This window comes from Vanessa cardui, chromosome 13, assembly GCF_905220365.1.
Source record: "Vanessa cardui chromosome 13, ilVanCard2.1, whole genome shotgun sequence".
In the NCBI taxonomy this organism is placed as follows: Eukaryota; Metazoa; Arthropoda; class Insecta; order Lepidoptera; family Nymphalidae; genus Vanessa; species Vanessa cardui.
In genome coordinates, this window is record NC_061135.1 from 6318739 (window position 1) to 6337566 (window position 18828).

The 18828-nt window shown below is 33.1% G+C and overlaps 1 protein-coding gene across 1 annotated transcript; it reads right to left on the bottom strand.

The window, feature by feature from the left end:
- Positions 1-1022: 1022 nt before the first annotated feature.
- LOC124534551 (ejaculatory bulb-specific protein 3-like) lies at positions 1023-17755 on the bottom strand. Its single transcript, XM_047110449.1, has 5 exons — positions 17608-17755; positions 9001-9172; positions 7879-7997; positions 2749-2926; positions 1023-1907 (listed from the first exon to the last, which is right to left on the bottom strand). Exons 1-5 carry the CDS (start codon positions 17611-17613, stop codon positions 1768-1770), a joined length of 615 nt encoding a protein of 204 aa, XP_046966405.1. The 5' UTR covers positions 17614-17755; the 3' UTR covers positions 1023-1767.
- Between the last annotated feature and the right edge of the window lie 1073 nt (positions 17756-18828).

The following is an 18828-nucleotide window of genomic DNA, read 5'->3' on the forward strand; positions in this document are numbered from 1 at the left end:
TTGTTAATAAATTAAGATTGATTTAATTTAGAAATTATTGGTTTTTAATTATTTCATTTGCCTTTTAATTAAATTGATATTTATGTAATGTTATAATTGACTTTTGCTTTTTAATATAAGTACTTACCTACATACTTATTGGCTGTAGCCCAGAGCTCTAGAAATTGCAACAAGGGAAATCAATGAAACCTCGGATCTGAATTTGTTTTGATGAATAATGACCTCACGTTATAATTGAACGTTATTTGTTTACAAAGCTGTATAGAGCAGGTATCACGAAATACCTGTTCTTTGCAGACCTCTTAAGAGGCCATTTCTTGAGGGCTTACCAAATGTTACCTTGTAAGCAAGCATTATCACCAGCAAGCTTGTCGATAGAGGAACCACCTCCACTCGAGTCGCTGGGTGGAACGAAGTAACAGCACACTCACATTCAGACTGACGCTGGTGCTTACCAGACATCGTTACTACGCTAGGTAACTGCACTGGATAGCGAAGCGGAAGGTTATACTCACCTGCCACGAAAGTAGCTCACCATTGAACTCGTTATGTAACGCCTTGATAGACTATGTCGTGTGCCCCAGAAATATTCTCTCAGATTTCTCCCTGCTTGTATGACAAAGGTGAGGCAACCGTAACGATTAGGTATGGATGACATGACTTGACGCAGTTTTCCAAATGCTGCCTAGTTCAACAGCTAATTTTAACTTAATTTCTATGTCAATGTTATTTATAAATGCCCTAGGCATATGTACTTGGTAATAACTTCGAGGGAGACTTATAATACTATACTATACCCATTTTTACCAAACATCTCGACTGTTTATTTAATATACATTGGTAGCTTTACATTTAATTTATAAGATGACGATTCATAAAGGTTTTTAAAAGTATTGTGGAATAAAACAGATATTGATTGATACTTCAATTAAAACCGCTGGTATTCAGCATAAAAACTTGATTGCTTTTTTCTTTTTTCTTTACTCTTTCTGTACTGCATTATAAATGAAAGTAAGATATAGTTTGTATTATTTTATTGTTTACAAAACTAATTTTATTTATTATAAACAATAATAATTATTGTAGTTGCCACTTTAGCTCTTTGAAGTTCTAAGGATGAAAGACAGTATACATTGCTTGTAGTAAATTATGATTTTTTTTAAATAAATTTATGGAAGTTGTTTCAAGAATTCAAATATCAGATAATAATTCTTTTAATAATATAATTAATTTTTGAGAACCCTTTAAGGGCGAACAAGCAATATTTTATAATAAAATAATCTAGACATACATAATATCATAAAACATTTACTTAGAAATAAGCTAATTAAATACCTTATTATTTTAGACAATATTTACAATATACCACTTTAAAGTATACGCTCACGTCCAATTAATTATTTGAAAGATAAATGATGATGTTACAAGGACTAATATTACTAACTATTACCGATACCTCACAACACATTAAAAATATTGTCAGTTTGTATGTGTACAGTAAAACAATTGTACCTTTACAATAGGTACTTTCTTGAATGTACTAGGCACAAAAATAAGTACAATGAGTATACATCGTCATTGAAAGGTAACAACAAAGTATCTTATGAAACTGAACGCAGTGATTGGTGCGAATACTTATCAAAGTTAAAGGAATTATGAAACCCTTGAACACCAAAAATATGAAATAATGTAATAAACATTTGGTGGCGTTTTACTTATTTTAATTAATTTCTTTGAATTATATAGCCTTTAGGTTTAAATCAATGTTTAACCGGAGTACTGGCGCACTATCTTCGCCCATTGCTGTGGAAAATTTCTTTGCACGTAGGATAGGGTGCGTTGAATTTGTTTGGTTTCTTGTGGCGAGCACTGTGGACATGCTCCTCTCAGAACTAACGGCGCGAGAGCTGAAAAAAAAAATAACAAAGTATTGAAAAATGAATATTAATTTCAATTGTATAAGGTAAAGTAAGGCTTAACCACAAATTGGGAAAAAATAGAGTAAATACAAATGGAAGTGATTTTATATAAGAAAAGCATAAGGTTATTTATATCTGATTGAACAGTTTCCCAATATAATTAACTGTTTTTATCTAATATTGTTCATTTCGTATTAAATCAGATTAATCACGCTTTTTCTAATCGACCTACTTCATGACTAAAATTAGATTTCAGTGGACCATAAAATGATCATGATCAATGTAAATAGATTGTATCAGTGTTCGAAATTTATTTTATTTACCTCATAAGTAATCGACAAAGAATGTGTAGTTATAAACTGTGACAAAAGAATATTTCTACTATAATTTAAACGAACAAAATTGTGTTTAAAGCTGCGCCATATCCAAGATAACTGTGCCACGTGTGATTCACATTTTTCTAATGTTACCAACTACTCATGTTACATTTCGACATTAATTCGTGATAATTGCGAATCAAATTATGGCTCGTGGTTTCATAGTTATCATGTTTTTAAGCGAGATAGAGCAGCGGGGACGTAGTCCTGATATTTTTAGTAGTTTAAAGTTTAAAAAATTGAAAAATGTTACCATTTTATTCTCACCGTGAAAGTATTTTCAGACTACCTATATCACAATTTAGTTACTCCACTTATTATATTTTAAATTAATAACCTTATACGCGAAAGCATATACTTAAATATTTTCTCTTCTTTAACATGCAATGATATTACGATCTCTTTAGGTTACGTAAACCGTGAGAAAAATTTGCTGCTATAGAACAACTTACTTTTCAATCGTTTTCCAATTGGATCACACGGTGCCTCTCCGAGAGCACATTTGAGTTGTCTCTGAATGAATCGCTTATCATTAAGGGCGTCCTCCAAAGCTGTGTCTGATACTTGCGGCCTCTGGCTCTGTGTAGCACACACGACCACCATAGCACACAAGACCAGAGTGTACGTTAACTGTAAAAAAAAGTATATCTTAATATTATTATTCTTTGTAACTTCAAAATTATGTATAAAGTATAAACAAATAGAAGAGTACATCGCGGCACTTATAAGTTCATTGCTTTCTGAATATATACTTGTATTATTATATCTGTTAATATAAAATGTTTAAATTTACCTACTACATATCTACATACAATTAGGCATATAAAAGAGGATCATCGCGACCGGGCAAGACATCTTCAACAAAATAAAACACTTTGAAAAACAACTCGTATGTTTTATTAAGGCCAAGCAGGGCCAAATAAATAAACATTCAAATGATTAAAGAAATTATAATCAGTATATTATTAATGTTGTTGTGATTAAAGTGGAATATGAATAAATCTTAATTATTTAAAAAATAAACATGTATGTTCTTAGGCGACCTTGTTGCTTAAATACCAGTAAATCATGATTGTGTAGTGAAGAAACTGTGCCGGCTGTAAGTCATATGTGACACGCGATTTTAAATAACACTGACACCATCGCGGAACGTGATCAGGAATTAAATTATTAACCAATCTGCAACAATCGACGATAATACTCAGCTGTCGTTTTAGTTTAATGATTTTTCATTCTAACATTGAACTGCCTCTTGTATTTGTCATTCGTTAAATAAGCAACAAGTTTCAATTTCTTCAAGGTTGCCAATTGTTAAAAACTAGGACAAAAATTAGTATCACATTAAGTACACTAAATTTCTAAGTCTGGATTATGTATAAAAGAAAATAAAGTTAGTAAGGACAAGATTTGAAATATCCCAATACGCTCCTTCAATGTAGGTTGGCTATCACAAATGGCAAACATTTGTTTGACTCATGCAGGTTTCCTCACGATGTTTTCCTTCAACGCCGAGGACGAGATGAATTATAAACATATGAACCACGAAAAAAACGAACGGGTTCCCCCAGGTTTGTGTATTTATTACTACGGAGTCCTCTAAAATTACGATTTTTCTAATTTTTAATACTTTAATATTTTATACTTCAACAAATCAAATTCAAAATTCAGTGATGCTTTTACAAACGTTTATCACGCCGAAATATCAGTTCTATCAGAAACTATTATTGCTTTGAAACGAAAATTTTACTTAAAAAGAGCTAAAAACAGGCCTTTTACATTAAAATTTTGGAGATCTATAGGAACATGCAAGACATCACCGACAAATGTAGAATATTGTATATTTTTATTTTAATGAAAACTAAGGATAATTACAACTTTTAATAAGTAAGCAGTGTCTAAACAAAACAAAATTTTCATTTATTCTTTGTATGTTAATGCAAAGTTTTACTATTTTATAGTGCAATGTTACTTTTTCAGTTTCAACATCGAAAATCTATAAAATATTAAGCAAATCCAAAATGCTCATGCATAATCGCTTTTTTATTTAAATTAACATTTTAAATAAAGTGGGCTGTTGTTTACAATAAGTTATGATTACTCATCCTAATCATAATAATAATAATGAATTTGTAACTATTACTATGGTTACACATCAAATCATCTTTTATTGCTATTGAATTTTATAACCAATTTCTAAGAAGTTATTTTACGTGTTCAAATTAACCTCTCCTAGCTAGACGAGCATATTTCATCTATGTAGTAAGTAGTGCCGTATATTTATTTATTTAAAGCAATGCTTGAAAACATATTAAAAGTAAGACATTTGATTGTATATTAACTGTTAATAACCGACATTGTCAATAACGTATTATAAATTTAAATAATGATCTATTTTAATTTAGTTACATCGAGTAATTCGTGATCATAAGAGTCAGAACCTATTAACCTCCTTTTTAAAATTGATTTAACGATTGACAAAATACACTATTTACATGCAATATTAATCTTTAGTCTTGTGTAACTAATAATTTAATACTATTAATAACTATTAATTACTTATTACTACTTATTCAAAACGTTCCTTACTCTCAAATGTCAAATATAAGAAAGACACCTACGACTTAAACATATTACGATTTTACCAAACAGTTTCCTAATTTTAACTAAGGAGGCTAAACAGCAATATTTAGTATTGCTATGTTCCGGTTTAAAGGGTGTATGATATTAATAGGAGATTTTAACTGATCAAAATAACCCATTGATAAATTGTAGTAAAAGCCAAAATAAGACTTGAGCTTCGTGTTTGTAATAACTGACTTATTTTAGTTTAATATCTATCAACTCTATCCAATATCGAGTATATCGATATTACAATCTCATAAAGTCCTGTATACAACAAACAAGAGCGTAATCTTTTTCGGTGAATCAATTTTGTATTTACTTTCGATGGAGTAAACACTAATTTGTTGATAACAACATAATGAAATGAAAAAGCATTTAAAAAAACAGACTCTACCTACATTCAATCTTTACAGAGCTCTTTAATCATTTATCTTATTTTATAGCGTATTTCAGAATTTAGATACATTATTTTACAAGAGAAAATTTATGCCAAATGTTTATATAAACAGGCGTAAAACTGTGCACACGCATATACTTGTATTAGTGTTATCAAATATTTTTTGCAATCTCGATGATTCAAAACTTAAAAGGATGTCTAATGTTTTAAAACTAATTTTTCTTCAAAATTTTTAAGAAATGCTATCCAAATATATGTATAGTACATTTTATTAATTAAATATAACAAAAAGCTAACAAGTATTTTTTTAATTTAATAATAAAAAATAAAAAAACTATTAAGTATTTTACAAAATATATCTATATTTAACTATTAAAGCATATTCAAAAATAATTTAAGGACTCTATCCTTATATATAAAGTATTCGCTAAAAGGCAACAATAAGTAGGAAAAGGTTGGTCTCTATGCAAGCCTGTCTGTGTGAATACCACCCTATTATACTATATTCTACTGCCAAGCAGCCATTCTTAGTAGGTTTGGTTACCTACTGTTGTGTTTTGGTAAGCCAGTGTCAATTAAAGACGCTTGAGGTTCCTGCTAATATTTCAGTTATCAATGTTTTATGGTTTCAATATATATCCAACGGTGACCACCTATAGGTGGATAGTACCACTGCAAACGGGTTATAATAAATTATCACGGTAAGTTTTTCAACACCACCATTATTGAATGGCAATTTTATTCCTTAGAGAATAGATTTGCTGGACCAACCTTGTATAAATACGGTTTGAGTCATGACACGAGGTACATAAAGATGACCATGTAATACTTAAAGTAAACCAAAAATGAGGATAATTACCGTCAAGTACAAACTGATTAAAAAAATACAAGTATATATTAATTTATTGTACTGTCTGACCTTCACCTATTAACGTAGAAATAACAACAGCGTGAAATAGGAATCTTATTTTATCCCAGAAGTTTATACATAGTTTATACATATAGAGAAAAAAAATGTTTTCTGATGAAGTGTTTTTCATGGGGTTTGAGTTCGTTGATGTCTTTAATATGCGAAGAAGTACTTTCGTTATCTTTAATCATCTAGATGCTAGATTATGTATCGTGTGTTTATTACCTAATATTATATCCGATAAAATAATGTTGATAAACTTAATTTTTATTTGAAATTATAATTTAAAAAATTAATACTTATAAATATACTTCAATCGTTTCTTAGACATTTTATCGAAATTCACTAATTCAAAAATAACATCTAATAGTAAACAAGACAATCAAGCAAGTGAAAAATTGCGCCCTTCGCGAGTTCAATAATCTACATTCGACGAAAGCTTCACAACGTGATGCGAACAGGAAAATTGACGTTATTGTGAAATCATAAAGTAATATTCTTACCTGCATCCTTATTCGTTCTGGTATAGCTTGGTACACTTTTACTTTCCGTGAGTCCCAAATGACCCGGATTTATAGAGTGATTTCTAAACTGTTTCGCGGTTCGCGTGCGAATGCAAACTGGCTGCGTTGCAACGAGCGCGCGGTCGTAGAGAGAATGCTTCGAAGGTAATGCCGTAACCGCTTACTTAACAAGACCCCCTCTTTCCTTACCAATTTGTATATGTACAGTTCATTCACATAGAATTTGTCAAAATAATAACATTAAAGAGAGACAAATCATCAGTCTATAGATATATTGATTATGCTATGCATAAATAAGTTTTTATTTCCAATTTTAAATGAAAATAATAAAAATTCTATGAACATAGGGGTGTTCAGAACGTTTCAATATTCATAATCATATTTTAATATTTAAAGAATAAGAAAATATTCATAAATTTGACACTAAATAACAAAAAACGAAACAATAACTTAAAATTAAACGAAAAAAACGCATTTGTGAATTGAAATATTTTCATAGTGATTTGTATAAATTCTCTGGAAATCGACTGTAGCTATACTACTACGCCTCCGTTACGTGACAGAAAAATGACTAAATAATATAAAACAGACCATCCGGCACAACGCTTTATTATATAAACAAAATTATAGATAAATAGACAACTCAAATTTTCTTCCTAAATATTGTAACCTATAATTTAGGTCAATGTTTTACAATACAGAAGTTCAATTTTATCGCGTTTCCGCAATTATTAATAAAAACTTAAACAAACTTTATTAACGTAATCTATGTTAAATAATGTTAGTAGTTTATTATATTTTGTTATTGAGACCATATATTAATTGTTTGTGATTAATGTTTACTAATTAATTAGGACTATAAAGTGCAAATAGTGTACTGAAGCAACATTAATTGATTATAAGCATATCAATTATATTTAAAAGATCCTAATTATGTTTATTAAGTGCGAATTTACTCTAATTACTAAATTACAATATATCATATACAAAAAATATAATTCTAAAGATTTTTTTTCAATGTCGTTCATACGACTATTCATATTTATAAATATGTATTTTAATGTAATTGTAAGTTATGATGTTCTTTATGATTATTGATATTTTCTTTCTCTCAGCCGTATTGACGAACAATTTTTGCCCATTCCCACGGATAGTTTCTCTGGACGTAGGCAAGTGTACGTCGGATCTGACGCGTCTCTTGCATAGAACATTGACGACACGAACCGCGCAACACTAGAGGGGCCAACGCTGAAAAAAATATACTGTTAACTCCATATACACTGGGAATTACAAAATTGAATAGAGTAAATAAGAATCCATTAAGAAACTATACACTATTTTAATACAAAGAATTATTATACAGCACTATCTAAACAGAACAAACAAGTCTGACTAGGTGACTCAACCAAATAAATTGCTCATTACAAATCTTAAATATTTTTAAATATGGAATAACGTAAAATAATCTATTCTTAATTTAAAAAAAAAAACATATTTATTTAATTTTACAAATGTAGACGTAATTACTTTTTTATTTCGTAGGTATAGCAAAGAAATATTTTTATAAAACCGTAACTTTCGTAAAGTTATCGAAATTGAGTTTATTATTAATTTCTGTTTATAATTAAGTAAAATATAATATAAAATACAATATGCTTAAATCGAATATTAACAATTTTGAAGAGCATGGTAGAGCTTTGTATGCACTGCGCCAGTCTGGGCAAATACCCAACCCACTCATCATTTATGTTACCGCCAATTGTTAATACCTCATATTGTGCTGTTGCGGTTTGCAAAGTGAGTCAGCCAGAAACAAAAAGAACTAAACGTCTCAGATTCGTGGTTTAGCGGGGCATTGATGTTGTAATTATTATATTATTTTCTTTATTATACATAATTATTTATATACCAATAATCGCGCGCATCTTAACCGATGATTGCAGGTTCAAACCCCGGCAAGCATCAATGAATTTTGATGTGCTTAATTTGTGTTTATAATCACGCGCTGGGCAGTGAAAGTAAACCATCTTGAGGAAAACTGCATGTGATTAATTTCAACGAAATTCTGTTACATTGGTGCAGCGTGGTGGAATTAGCTCCAAACCTTCACCTCAAAGGAAGAAGAGGCCTTAGGTGAGAGGCCAGCAGCGGGATATTTACAGACTGTTTACTGTATAATTATGAATACATACTGGACCACTATGCATTGGACTTAGGAAGGTATATAAAAATAATTTTAAACAATACGTACTTCTGAGTCTTACACCAACGGGGTCACATGGTCCCTCTCCTAGAGCACATTTAATGTGCCGCTGCATAGTTCCACGGTCAGTTAGAATTTTCTCTAGCTGAATATCAGTCATTTGTGGCAATGCCATTACCGAAACCCAAATGAGAGTCAGAAAAATGCCCGACAGTAAACCCTGAAAATAAAATAATTAAGTACATCAAGCTGACTCGGAACACGTTTTATCTACTCCTGCGAAACGTCAGTTACATGTATTATACTTTTGTTTTCAAAGTTAACATTTAACCTACAATCTAAATGAAGACCTGTTAAAAGTCTATAAATATTTTATAAAAACAGGTTAGATTATACAGCCGGTCATATATTTATCACAATATTAACAAATATCAATCAATACTCTATACCTACATTTTTACCATTTTTTTTATTTACATAAAATATTAAGTGGTATTAAGAATTATGTTTTTTCTTTTACTTTACAGGTTTTAAGTTTGAGATAATTCAGACGAGCTCTAGTAATTAACGCAATTTTTTTTTATTTAATATGCAATTTTTACCCCAAGTGTTTTTCACTAATCATTCATGAATTGATACCATTTTATTAGTTGAATTAAATATCACGAATTTAATGTAATTTTAATACATAATAATAACAAAAACGAGTCAGATATTATATTTCGTTTTTTTATGAACTAAACTAAGTATAGAATACATTGTGTACCTACATTTAGAAGAATGTATTAAACGACTGCGATGTCATTTTAAATTTTAAACTAGAACATATCCAATGTGTAGGAAACGCCACTAATTGATTTGAATTTAATCTTAAGCAGTTATTGTAAAATATAATTTAATAATTTAATTCCTTTCATAGCGGAATAGGCTGAGCTAATTTAGTCCAGTCAAATTACGGCTAAAAACGGGTTAAATAAACATGAGCGAACACAGTTTGGGCATTTTGAGGATTGAAAGGGGGGTGCACCCTGAGCTTAAATTCCAATTTGAGGGGCTGTAGTGAGGTCAGCTCAAGGTCATTTCGACCGAAACGCGTTTAATTCGATATCTCGAGAATGATCACTGTTAGCCAAAAAATTATAGAGACCTTTTCTTTTCCAAATTAAATTTACCAACTTTTTTATTTAAAACTTTTTTTTCTAACATTAATATTTTTCAACTTATGACTCCCGCAAGGCAAAAATTTCATTTTTTTTCCTATTTTTCGTCGTTTTCTCCCCAACCATTGGATTTTATTGAATTTTACCGATCATCAACGTAAAGATCTTTTAATTATGAACAATTTTGTTCTTAAACTTTTTTCTGTAGTGCCAATACTTTCGTAGTTATATATCATTTTACCGAGCGAATTCCGCGCCATTGTCGCAACGTGTATCCACAGACACACTGTTGCGTGTATTAGTGCAAGTAAGGAACATCTGTCCTCGATTTTTATACCTGGGGTAACCCTCGTCCCATGAAATCTATTTTTAGCCTAAGAAAGGGTCGGGGTAAAGGGGAGTGGAAGTGAGCATAACCGTTCAGTTGTTCAGTGTTTTCTTGGCTTCTACGCAGTGAGGATCAAAAATCGTGTATTTTCGGTTTTAGAATGTTGTGCTGCTGTAAAAAATAAAAATGGAACATTGCTTTATATGCAGCAAAACGTTGAGTGAAGGAGAAGTTATAACGGTGCAAAAAAAACGGATACAAACACTTATAAAAGCCAGCGTGATAAGGGGAAATAAGGAACATGAGCGCATGTTAACCTCTCTATCGAGTATAAGGTAATATTCATTATTTTTTGACCGTTATAAAAATTACTTTTCATCATCACAAAATTTTCCAGTATTTACTCCTGGTATTAATTATTTATTAGGGTGCATTCTTCGTGTCAAAGACATTATGGAGACGAGAGAGCTGCGGCGGCTGTTGTACGGCGAAGTCTGTCGTCAGACTCTTCGTCGTCATCGCGGACACCGACACCTTTACCCGTGCCACATGAAGAGGAATTCGATTTCAAAAACTCGTGCTTTATTTGCACCGAAAAGATTCCGGAAAACGTTCAAGAAACGAACCAACGCGTTCGCCTCAAACAACGAATTCGTATAAGTTCGGTAAAATCATTTTCAGCGGTGAAAAAATCCATATTGTCGATATTGGAGGGCCGAAATGATCAAGTGTCACAGTCGGTGAGTGCGCGTATACGAGAAGTTTCTGATGATGTTGGTGCTGGCGCAAGATACCATCACAAATGCTGGCTCGATTTAAAAGTTAAACCGAAAAGGGGAGTAAAAAGAAGACGCAGTTGTGAAAATATCGAAGACATTGTCGACGCAATATACAATTACATGCTATCGAATGATGATGATTGTCAATTTAAACTTTCCGACATAACCCACCAAATCGAGGGTGCTGAAGAAGTAGACTTCCGTACCATAAAAAAGTACTTAATAAACAAGTACCGCGATAATATCGTGATATTCGAACGACCACGTCTTGGCACATTTATTTGCTTAACGAATGCAGGTGCGAAAATTTTGAGCGATTCGTTTTATAAGGCGAAAAAAGGAAATCCAGCAGAAGAGAGATCACGTGTTGTCGAAGAAGCAGCAGGAATAATACTAGAAGATATTCGAGGCCTTTTGCTGCAAGACGAATTTCCTCCGATCGACGATTTCATGAAAAATATTGAGTCGACAATTCCACAATCGCTCAAAGTTTTTCTTCGCACTTTAATAATGAAATACAAGTGTTCAACGACCAATAAGTGGGAAACTATCTGCACTACCATCGCACATGCCATCATGACTGCAGTTCGACCTCGCCGATTTCATTCTCCCCTGCAATTGGGAGTTGCAACATTTCTGTACAGGAAATTTGCGTCAAAACATCTCATCGACATACTGTCAGCTTTTGGATTTTGCTCTTCCTACAATGAAGTGTTATTATTTGAATCATGCTGTATCCAGAATCATTCTCCAAAAATCGGGGTATATGGTTTTTCCCAGTTTGTCTTCGATAATTCCGATTTCAATGTTAATACAATTGATGGCCACAATACTTTTCATGTAATGGGGGGTATACAGTGCGTTACTCCTTGCGAAGCCGTCTCTTACGAAGCACCTGCCTCGCGGAAATCTACGAAATTAACTGCGGCGGAGATAGCAAAGTTCGGACACATCCCTATCGAGACATACGAAAACCGTTGTGGCCCGAATGAACTTTGTGCCCTCAACATCAATTCCATTCGTCCGATAAATCTGACGATTTCTCCAACGCTTGCCGACTTTTTATGGTTGTATGGCAAGTGGACTGTTCGACCCGATATTGGTGGATGGAATGGCTTCATGCAGCAAGTGATAGCTGAAAGATCATTCAAGAAAACGAGGGTGATTCCATTACCAGTCATCGATGCTCCTCCGTCCAAAGAAGACACTATTTATACCGCGTTACGTTTGGCTACCGAAAAATGCAAAGATGCCGGGCAAAAAGGATGTGTTGTCACTTTCGACCTTCCGCTTTTCATGAAAGCTCACGATATTATATCTGGCGTTGATTCGACTTCACCTGTCGGTAAAATAGTCCTCCGTTTGGGCGGGTTTCATTTATTGATGTCCTTCTTAGGCTCAATAGGAAACATTATGGATGGCAGTGGCCTGACAGAGCTTCTACAGACGATATACGCTGGTAACAGCGTCGTCCATATTTTGTCTGGACATGCATATTCTCGGGCTGTCAGAGGACACACACTGGTTCACCAATCGCTAGCCAAGATGATAATTGACAGCATGGAGAGCGAATTTACGGAAGAAGAGCGAGAAGAACTTGATTCGATTTTATCCGGGCCCGAACGATCCTACATCCTCGCAGAAGCCGAGAATCCTGTTGTTGAAGCCGCGTATAAGAAATTCGAAAATCAACTGAAAGTACTTGAAGAGCTGAGCCCGACCGGAAGACTTTGGATACAATACTTTCGTATGGTTACGCTCATGAAAAACTTCATTGAAGCCGAAAGATCGGGAAATTGGAACTTGCATCTTGACACCATCCAAAAAATGTTGCCATATTTCCACGCTAGTGGCCATTTCTTGTACGCAAAAGCAGCACATATATATCTGCAGAGAATGATGGATTTGCAAGATAAATTTCTTGATTTCGAGCTGCAAGATTTTGTTAATGGCTTCTTTACGATGCACTTTACGGACAAGTCGTGGTCAGGAATTATGTCCGACATGGTAATTGAGCAAAGATTAAATCGACCTATGAAAGTAGCTGGTGGACTAACGCAAGGACGTGGGATAAACTCTCACACAACATCCAGATGGATTCTAGGAATGATCTCAATGCTACACGTCTGTGACGAAGTCGAAAATTTTTGCGGCGTATTCAGCGCAACTACTGAGCAGCATGTTGATGCTAGACCGTCGCGCATTGTGCGAGATAACAGCGACTCAGAAAAACTGGACAACTGGTTGAGTGAGCGCCAACCTTTCATCGAGGCATGCAACTTGCGGTCACTAAGTACTGGTGCCATCGGCGACTCGACAATCAACTGTCATCTTTGCGATGAAGTTGGCGCGAAAATGTTGAACGAGATGATCGGAAGACCATTCGCGACGTACAAGTTTCAACGAAAAAAAAAAGTCCTTCCATTAGCTGCAATTACCAACAGCATCCGCGTGGATGACAATGCGCCAGTTGTTCCAGTTCAGCCGCTGTTATTATTCCAACGAATGACTCTGTCTGAAAATTTGCCAACGGAATTAAAAGAAATCTTAAAACACGAGCTGGCACCTTATCCGATGTCGTTATTCACACAGGAAGGAATGCGCCACGGCACAAAATCTACGTTGTATGATTGCTTCCTGCCGTTAAAAACACCTCCGGACTTAGGGCCGAACCCAAAATTCATTATTGACGGTGGATTTCTTCTACACAGGGTTGTGTGGGGCAGCAACGTTACCTACTCCGATATATGCCAGAAATACGTAGCATACACAAAAAAACACTACGGTACAGACGTAGTAATTGTATTCGATGGCTATCCCGAAGATATTTCCAACTTTGGCACCAAATCTGCCGAACGACTGCGCCGATCCCAGTTGAAGCCATGTGTGGATATAATTTTCACCGACAATATGACCGTCACCGCAACTCAAGATAAGTTTTTAGGCAACGAGAGCAATAAGACCAGATTCATCTCACTACTGAAAACGGTTCTCATCAAATCAGACATAGAGGTGGAGCAAGCCGTAGAGGATGCGGATGGTCTAATTATCAGTACGGCTAAGAGAATTTCGCAGGAGTATAGTGCTGCGGTTGTTATTGGTGAGGACGTGGATTTGCTGGTTTTGCTGACTGCAACAGCCGGCGCGTGCAACAACATTTTCTTGAGAAAACCTGGCCGAGGCAAATCGACGGACGCTACATATAGCCCACACTGCCTCAAACCGATATATGGGCCGAATGCCGCAAAAAACCTATTATTTTTGCACGCCATTAGTGGTTGCGACACAACGTCGGCACCATTCAACCTAGGCAAGCTGAAAACAATGACCGCATTGAAAAAATCTCCGGATTTGGTTTCGTTAACTGAAGTTTTTCTGCAAGACAAAGCAGATAAAACAACTATCGCTTCAAACGGCGAACAATTCATTTTGAATTTGTATCGCAAGGCGGGTGACACGAATTGTACAAATCTCAACGAGCTCCGATATAAGGGATATAAAAAAATGGCAGGCAGTGGGAGGGTTAAATTAGAATCCCTTCCTCCTACCTCTGATGCGGCATTTTTTCACTCGCTGAGGTGTTTCTACCAAGTACAATACTGGCTGGAAAATTATCTGGAACCCGAGGAGTGGGGCTGGCGTCGCACCCCCCGTGGATTGGAGCCAATAACGATGTCATTGCAACCAGCTCCGGATAATTTACTGAGATCGATTGCGTGCAAATGCAAAACCAACTGCGGCAAAGCGTGCGGATGCAGAAAGGCCGGCCTCTTTTGCTCAGTTATTTGCAATAATTGCCAAGAGAACTATTGTTCCAATATGGCCAAGATTACCGACGATGATGATCTTGACGTAATGGACGAGGACGACGTATGCCCCGATACCGCCAGGGCCTTTAATATTCACGAATCACTTCCATCGACCTCGGGTGCTTAACTTTCCGAATTTTATAACCTATTTTTTTTATCAATAAATGTGTGAAACAGTTTTAATTGTTAATTTACTTCTTACCCAAATTAACCGAAAAATTTACCCAAATTAAATACCCTATTTTTAAATAGTTTCATCGATTGACCTTTTTATATTGCGACAGTGGCGCGGATTTCGCTCGGTAAAATGATATATAACTACGAAGGTATTGACACTACAGAAAAAAGTTTAAGAACAAAATTGTTCATAATTAAAAGATCTTTACGTTGATGATCGGTAAAATTCAATAAAATCCAATGGTTGGGGAGAAAACGACGAAAAATAGGAAAAAAAATGAAATTTTTGCCTTGCGGGAGTCATAAGTTGAAAAATATTAATGTTAGAAAAAAAAGTTTTAAATAAAAAAGTTGGTAAATTTAATTTGGAAAAGAAAAGGTCTCTATAATTTTTTGGCTAACAGTGATCATTCTCGAGATATCGAATTAAACGCGTTTCGGTCGAAATGACCTTGAGCTGACCTCACTACAGCCCCTCAAATTGGAATTTAAGCTCAGGGTGCACCCCCCTTTCGATCCTCAAAATGCCCAAACTGTGTTCGCTCATGTTTATTCATTTCGTAATTTGACTGGACTAATTAGTTATTAATTAATGACGAATAATAAGCTAGCAATCTGCAAATAGTTTACGAAAAGACGGAAGACTGTATTAATCTGACATGGCCAGTCATGAACCTTGAAAGTTCATTTCCAGTAGGTGTACCAAAGTTTCTTGTTTTGTCAAGTAACATTTGAGATTTTAATAGTTTACCGTTCTTTGTTCGTATCATTTTTGAGTCAAGCGATTTATTTTGGATTTTTGCTATTCGTAAATCAAATTATGATAAATCTTTTTCGTTATATTGTTATTATTATTAATTATTATTAACTTATTGTTATTGATATAAAGTAACATTTAAAATGTAGAGATTAATAATAATGTAAATATTTACAGAATGGCCGAGCTATGTAGGTACTAATATTTTATATAATGTATCGATAATATTATCTAATAATAATTAATACATAAGTAGTTATAACTTGGAATAACCTTTTGCTGTACTTGAAATACTTTTAATATAAGAAAATATCGATATGGAATAGAGAGTTCATTCAGGTTTTATATATTCAATAGCGTAGGTACATAGTGATTATTAGTATTTTTTAACCTGGGAATTTGTATTTAGTGACAATTACTACTCATTGAATACATTAATATAATTGATCCAATCCAATTCCAATTCTCACTTACTTTCCAAGAAATCCTTTATTTACGTATGAAAAAAATATATAAATGCAAGCGGCCAAGAAGGTAAATTTTTATATGGAGGCTTAACTTGATGAGATTTCTTTGCATTCTTTCCATTTTGAAAAACGGGTTAAAGTTTGGGTTTTTCTTACGATAAGTCAACTCTCCGCTCGATATGAGAATTGTGATTATATGTATTGAAAGCAACAGATAATTTGATTTTATTACGCTCTACAATTTAGATCATATGCATTTGTACATATTTGAAATATATTTATATATATTTATTAGTGACTGAACTAACCATATGTATATTTTATTAGACTATTTATACAAGAAATTTCTTGTGCATTAAATTGTTATAAGTACGCCATAAAATGTTTTGTTATGTTTTCAATGATTGATTTATTTTATCAAGCGAAAAATTCATTCAGAGAAAACGGTCTTTCTTCGGTATGATATAAGTATATATCACAATGTATGAATATCATAAAACGTTGTTTAATTTATTAAAATGATTATAAGCTGTACTATACCAATGTATTAGATTTCTTGGTATTTGATGATAGTAATATCGCTTATGTATTTTAATAGCATACAAGTTATCGACCACGAGGCTACCTTTTCATTAAATGTATTGAGCGATTTCCGTGTACCTATTGCAAATATGCAAATAAAAAAAAACTTTAATTTATTACTAAATTAAATATCACGCACGTGTTAATATTTTTAAAAAAATTTTTAAATAGTTTTGTCCTTGAATGCAAAATACTATTAACTTTGGAATCAAGTATAAGTTAATTTATTTATTAATAAACCTCGATACATTAAGTATAATACTGACTCTATGAATAATACTTAAGACACTGATAAAATTTACATTATATTATGTATTTTTTTTTAACAGATATAATCAGTACAGGTACCGTCATAATGTATAACATAATATATTTAATATCACATATCTTTAACAGGAATTCATCAATGTAATATTTTAAAATTAAAAAAGTTTTAATGTATACTGTATAAAGTAACTCCAATTCACGTAGTCAGTCTAATTAACGCATTAAGCACTTCCCGGAATCCCTTGTCTTGTGTGCCACATAAGCTGTTAATCTCTCAACGCCAACAAAGGGACAAAAATATTAAAGTAAATATTATAATTTATAAATACCTTCATTATCACTATATAAGCTTCCACGACCTTACGACAATACTTCAAGTAGATCCTTACGATGACTGCGGATAATTTTCATTAAACTTTTATGTTGCGGCACCAGTATTTGGGCAACGTACGGACGACGCATAGGGACAGACTGCCCGTAATCATCGTATTAACTAATCTGGACTCCCTCCCCCTGTTTGAGGTGATTAGGCGTCAATGTCTTATGATAACTCGTTAACACGAAATTCGACCGGTATTTGTACTATTAGTCAATAAATACGCCGATGGATACAAGGAACTTGAAAGATTCGTATAGTTATTGGCAAATAGAAGAGGAAATATTATATTTTTAAATTATATTCTTCTAGGAACCAGTTGATATTATAATTAAATGACTCAATTGACTTATTGACGTGCATTGGATATAGGTAATTCATTTTGGAATAACTAGACAACATAATCTAATTTAATTTATTTGTTAGGTCTGAATCCGTAAGTATACGTTGAATAACATATAAGCCAACAGTTATCTCAACTAATTCCAGTTCATATTTTTCATACTTATGTCGACATAGTTTCTGCAGTAAAGTTTAAGTTCCGATATATGATAAAAAAATCGTTCGATCATCGTGGACATCATGAGATGCAGCGCGCTTGAAAAACGATACCTAACAACTCATACTTTTCTGCGTATTACGCACTAAATTATGTTATTTTTTTTGCGATTAAAACGCAACGATCAATCTAAACTTATAAATAATGAAAATAAAAGTTATCATTATATATTTTTAAGTATTATTCAGATTTTATGATCATTATTTCATAGGTTTTATTTAATTTTATTTGCATTAATGTGAATAAATGTATTGTGGGTAATGCAATAAACATTTTAGGGTCAATTTAATTAGGTTTTAACGTTTGCATAAGCTTATCCAAAAATATGTAAATAAAAAATATTCAATATAGATATGGTTGGTACTACTCAATCGAAAAAATTAGCTGGTAGTGTTTAGTGTTAACATATTTTTCATATAAATTTCGTCCAGTTAAACCTCGTTAATTAGAATCATAGTACCCAGGATTAACATATTTTGTTTAGGCCGTATGCCTACTGACGACAATTGTTAGACAAATTTTATATATTTTTTTTTAGTCACAATTTATGTACGTGCATAATTTATATTAAATAACTTTTTTTTGTTTTTACAAAGGTTTTAACAAAATGAATGT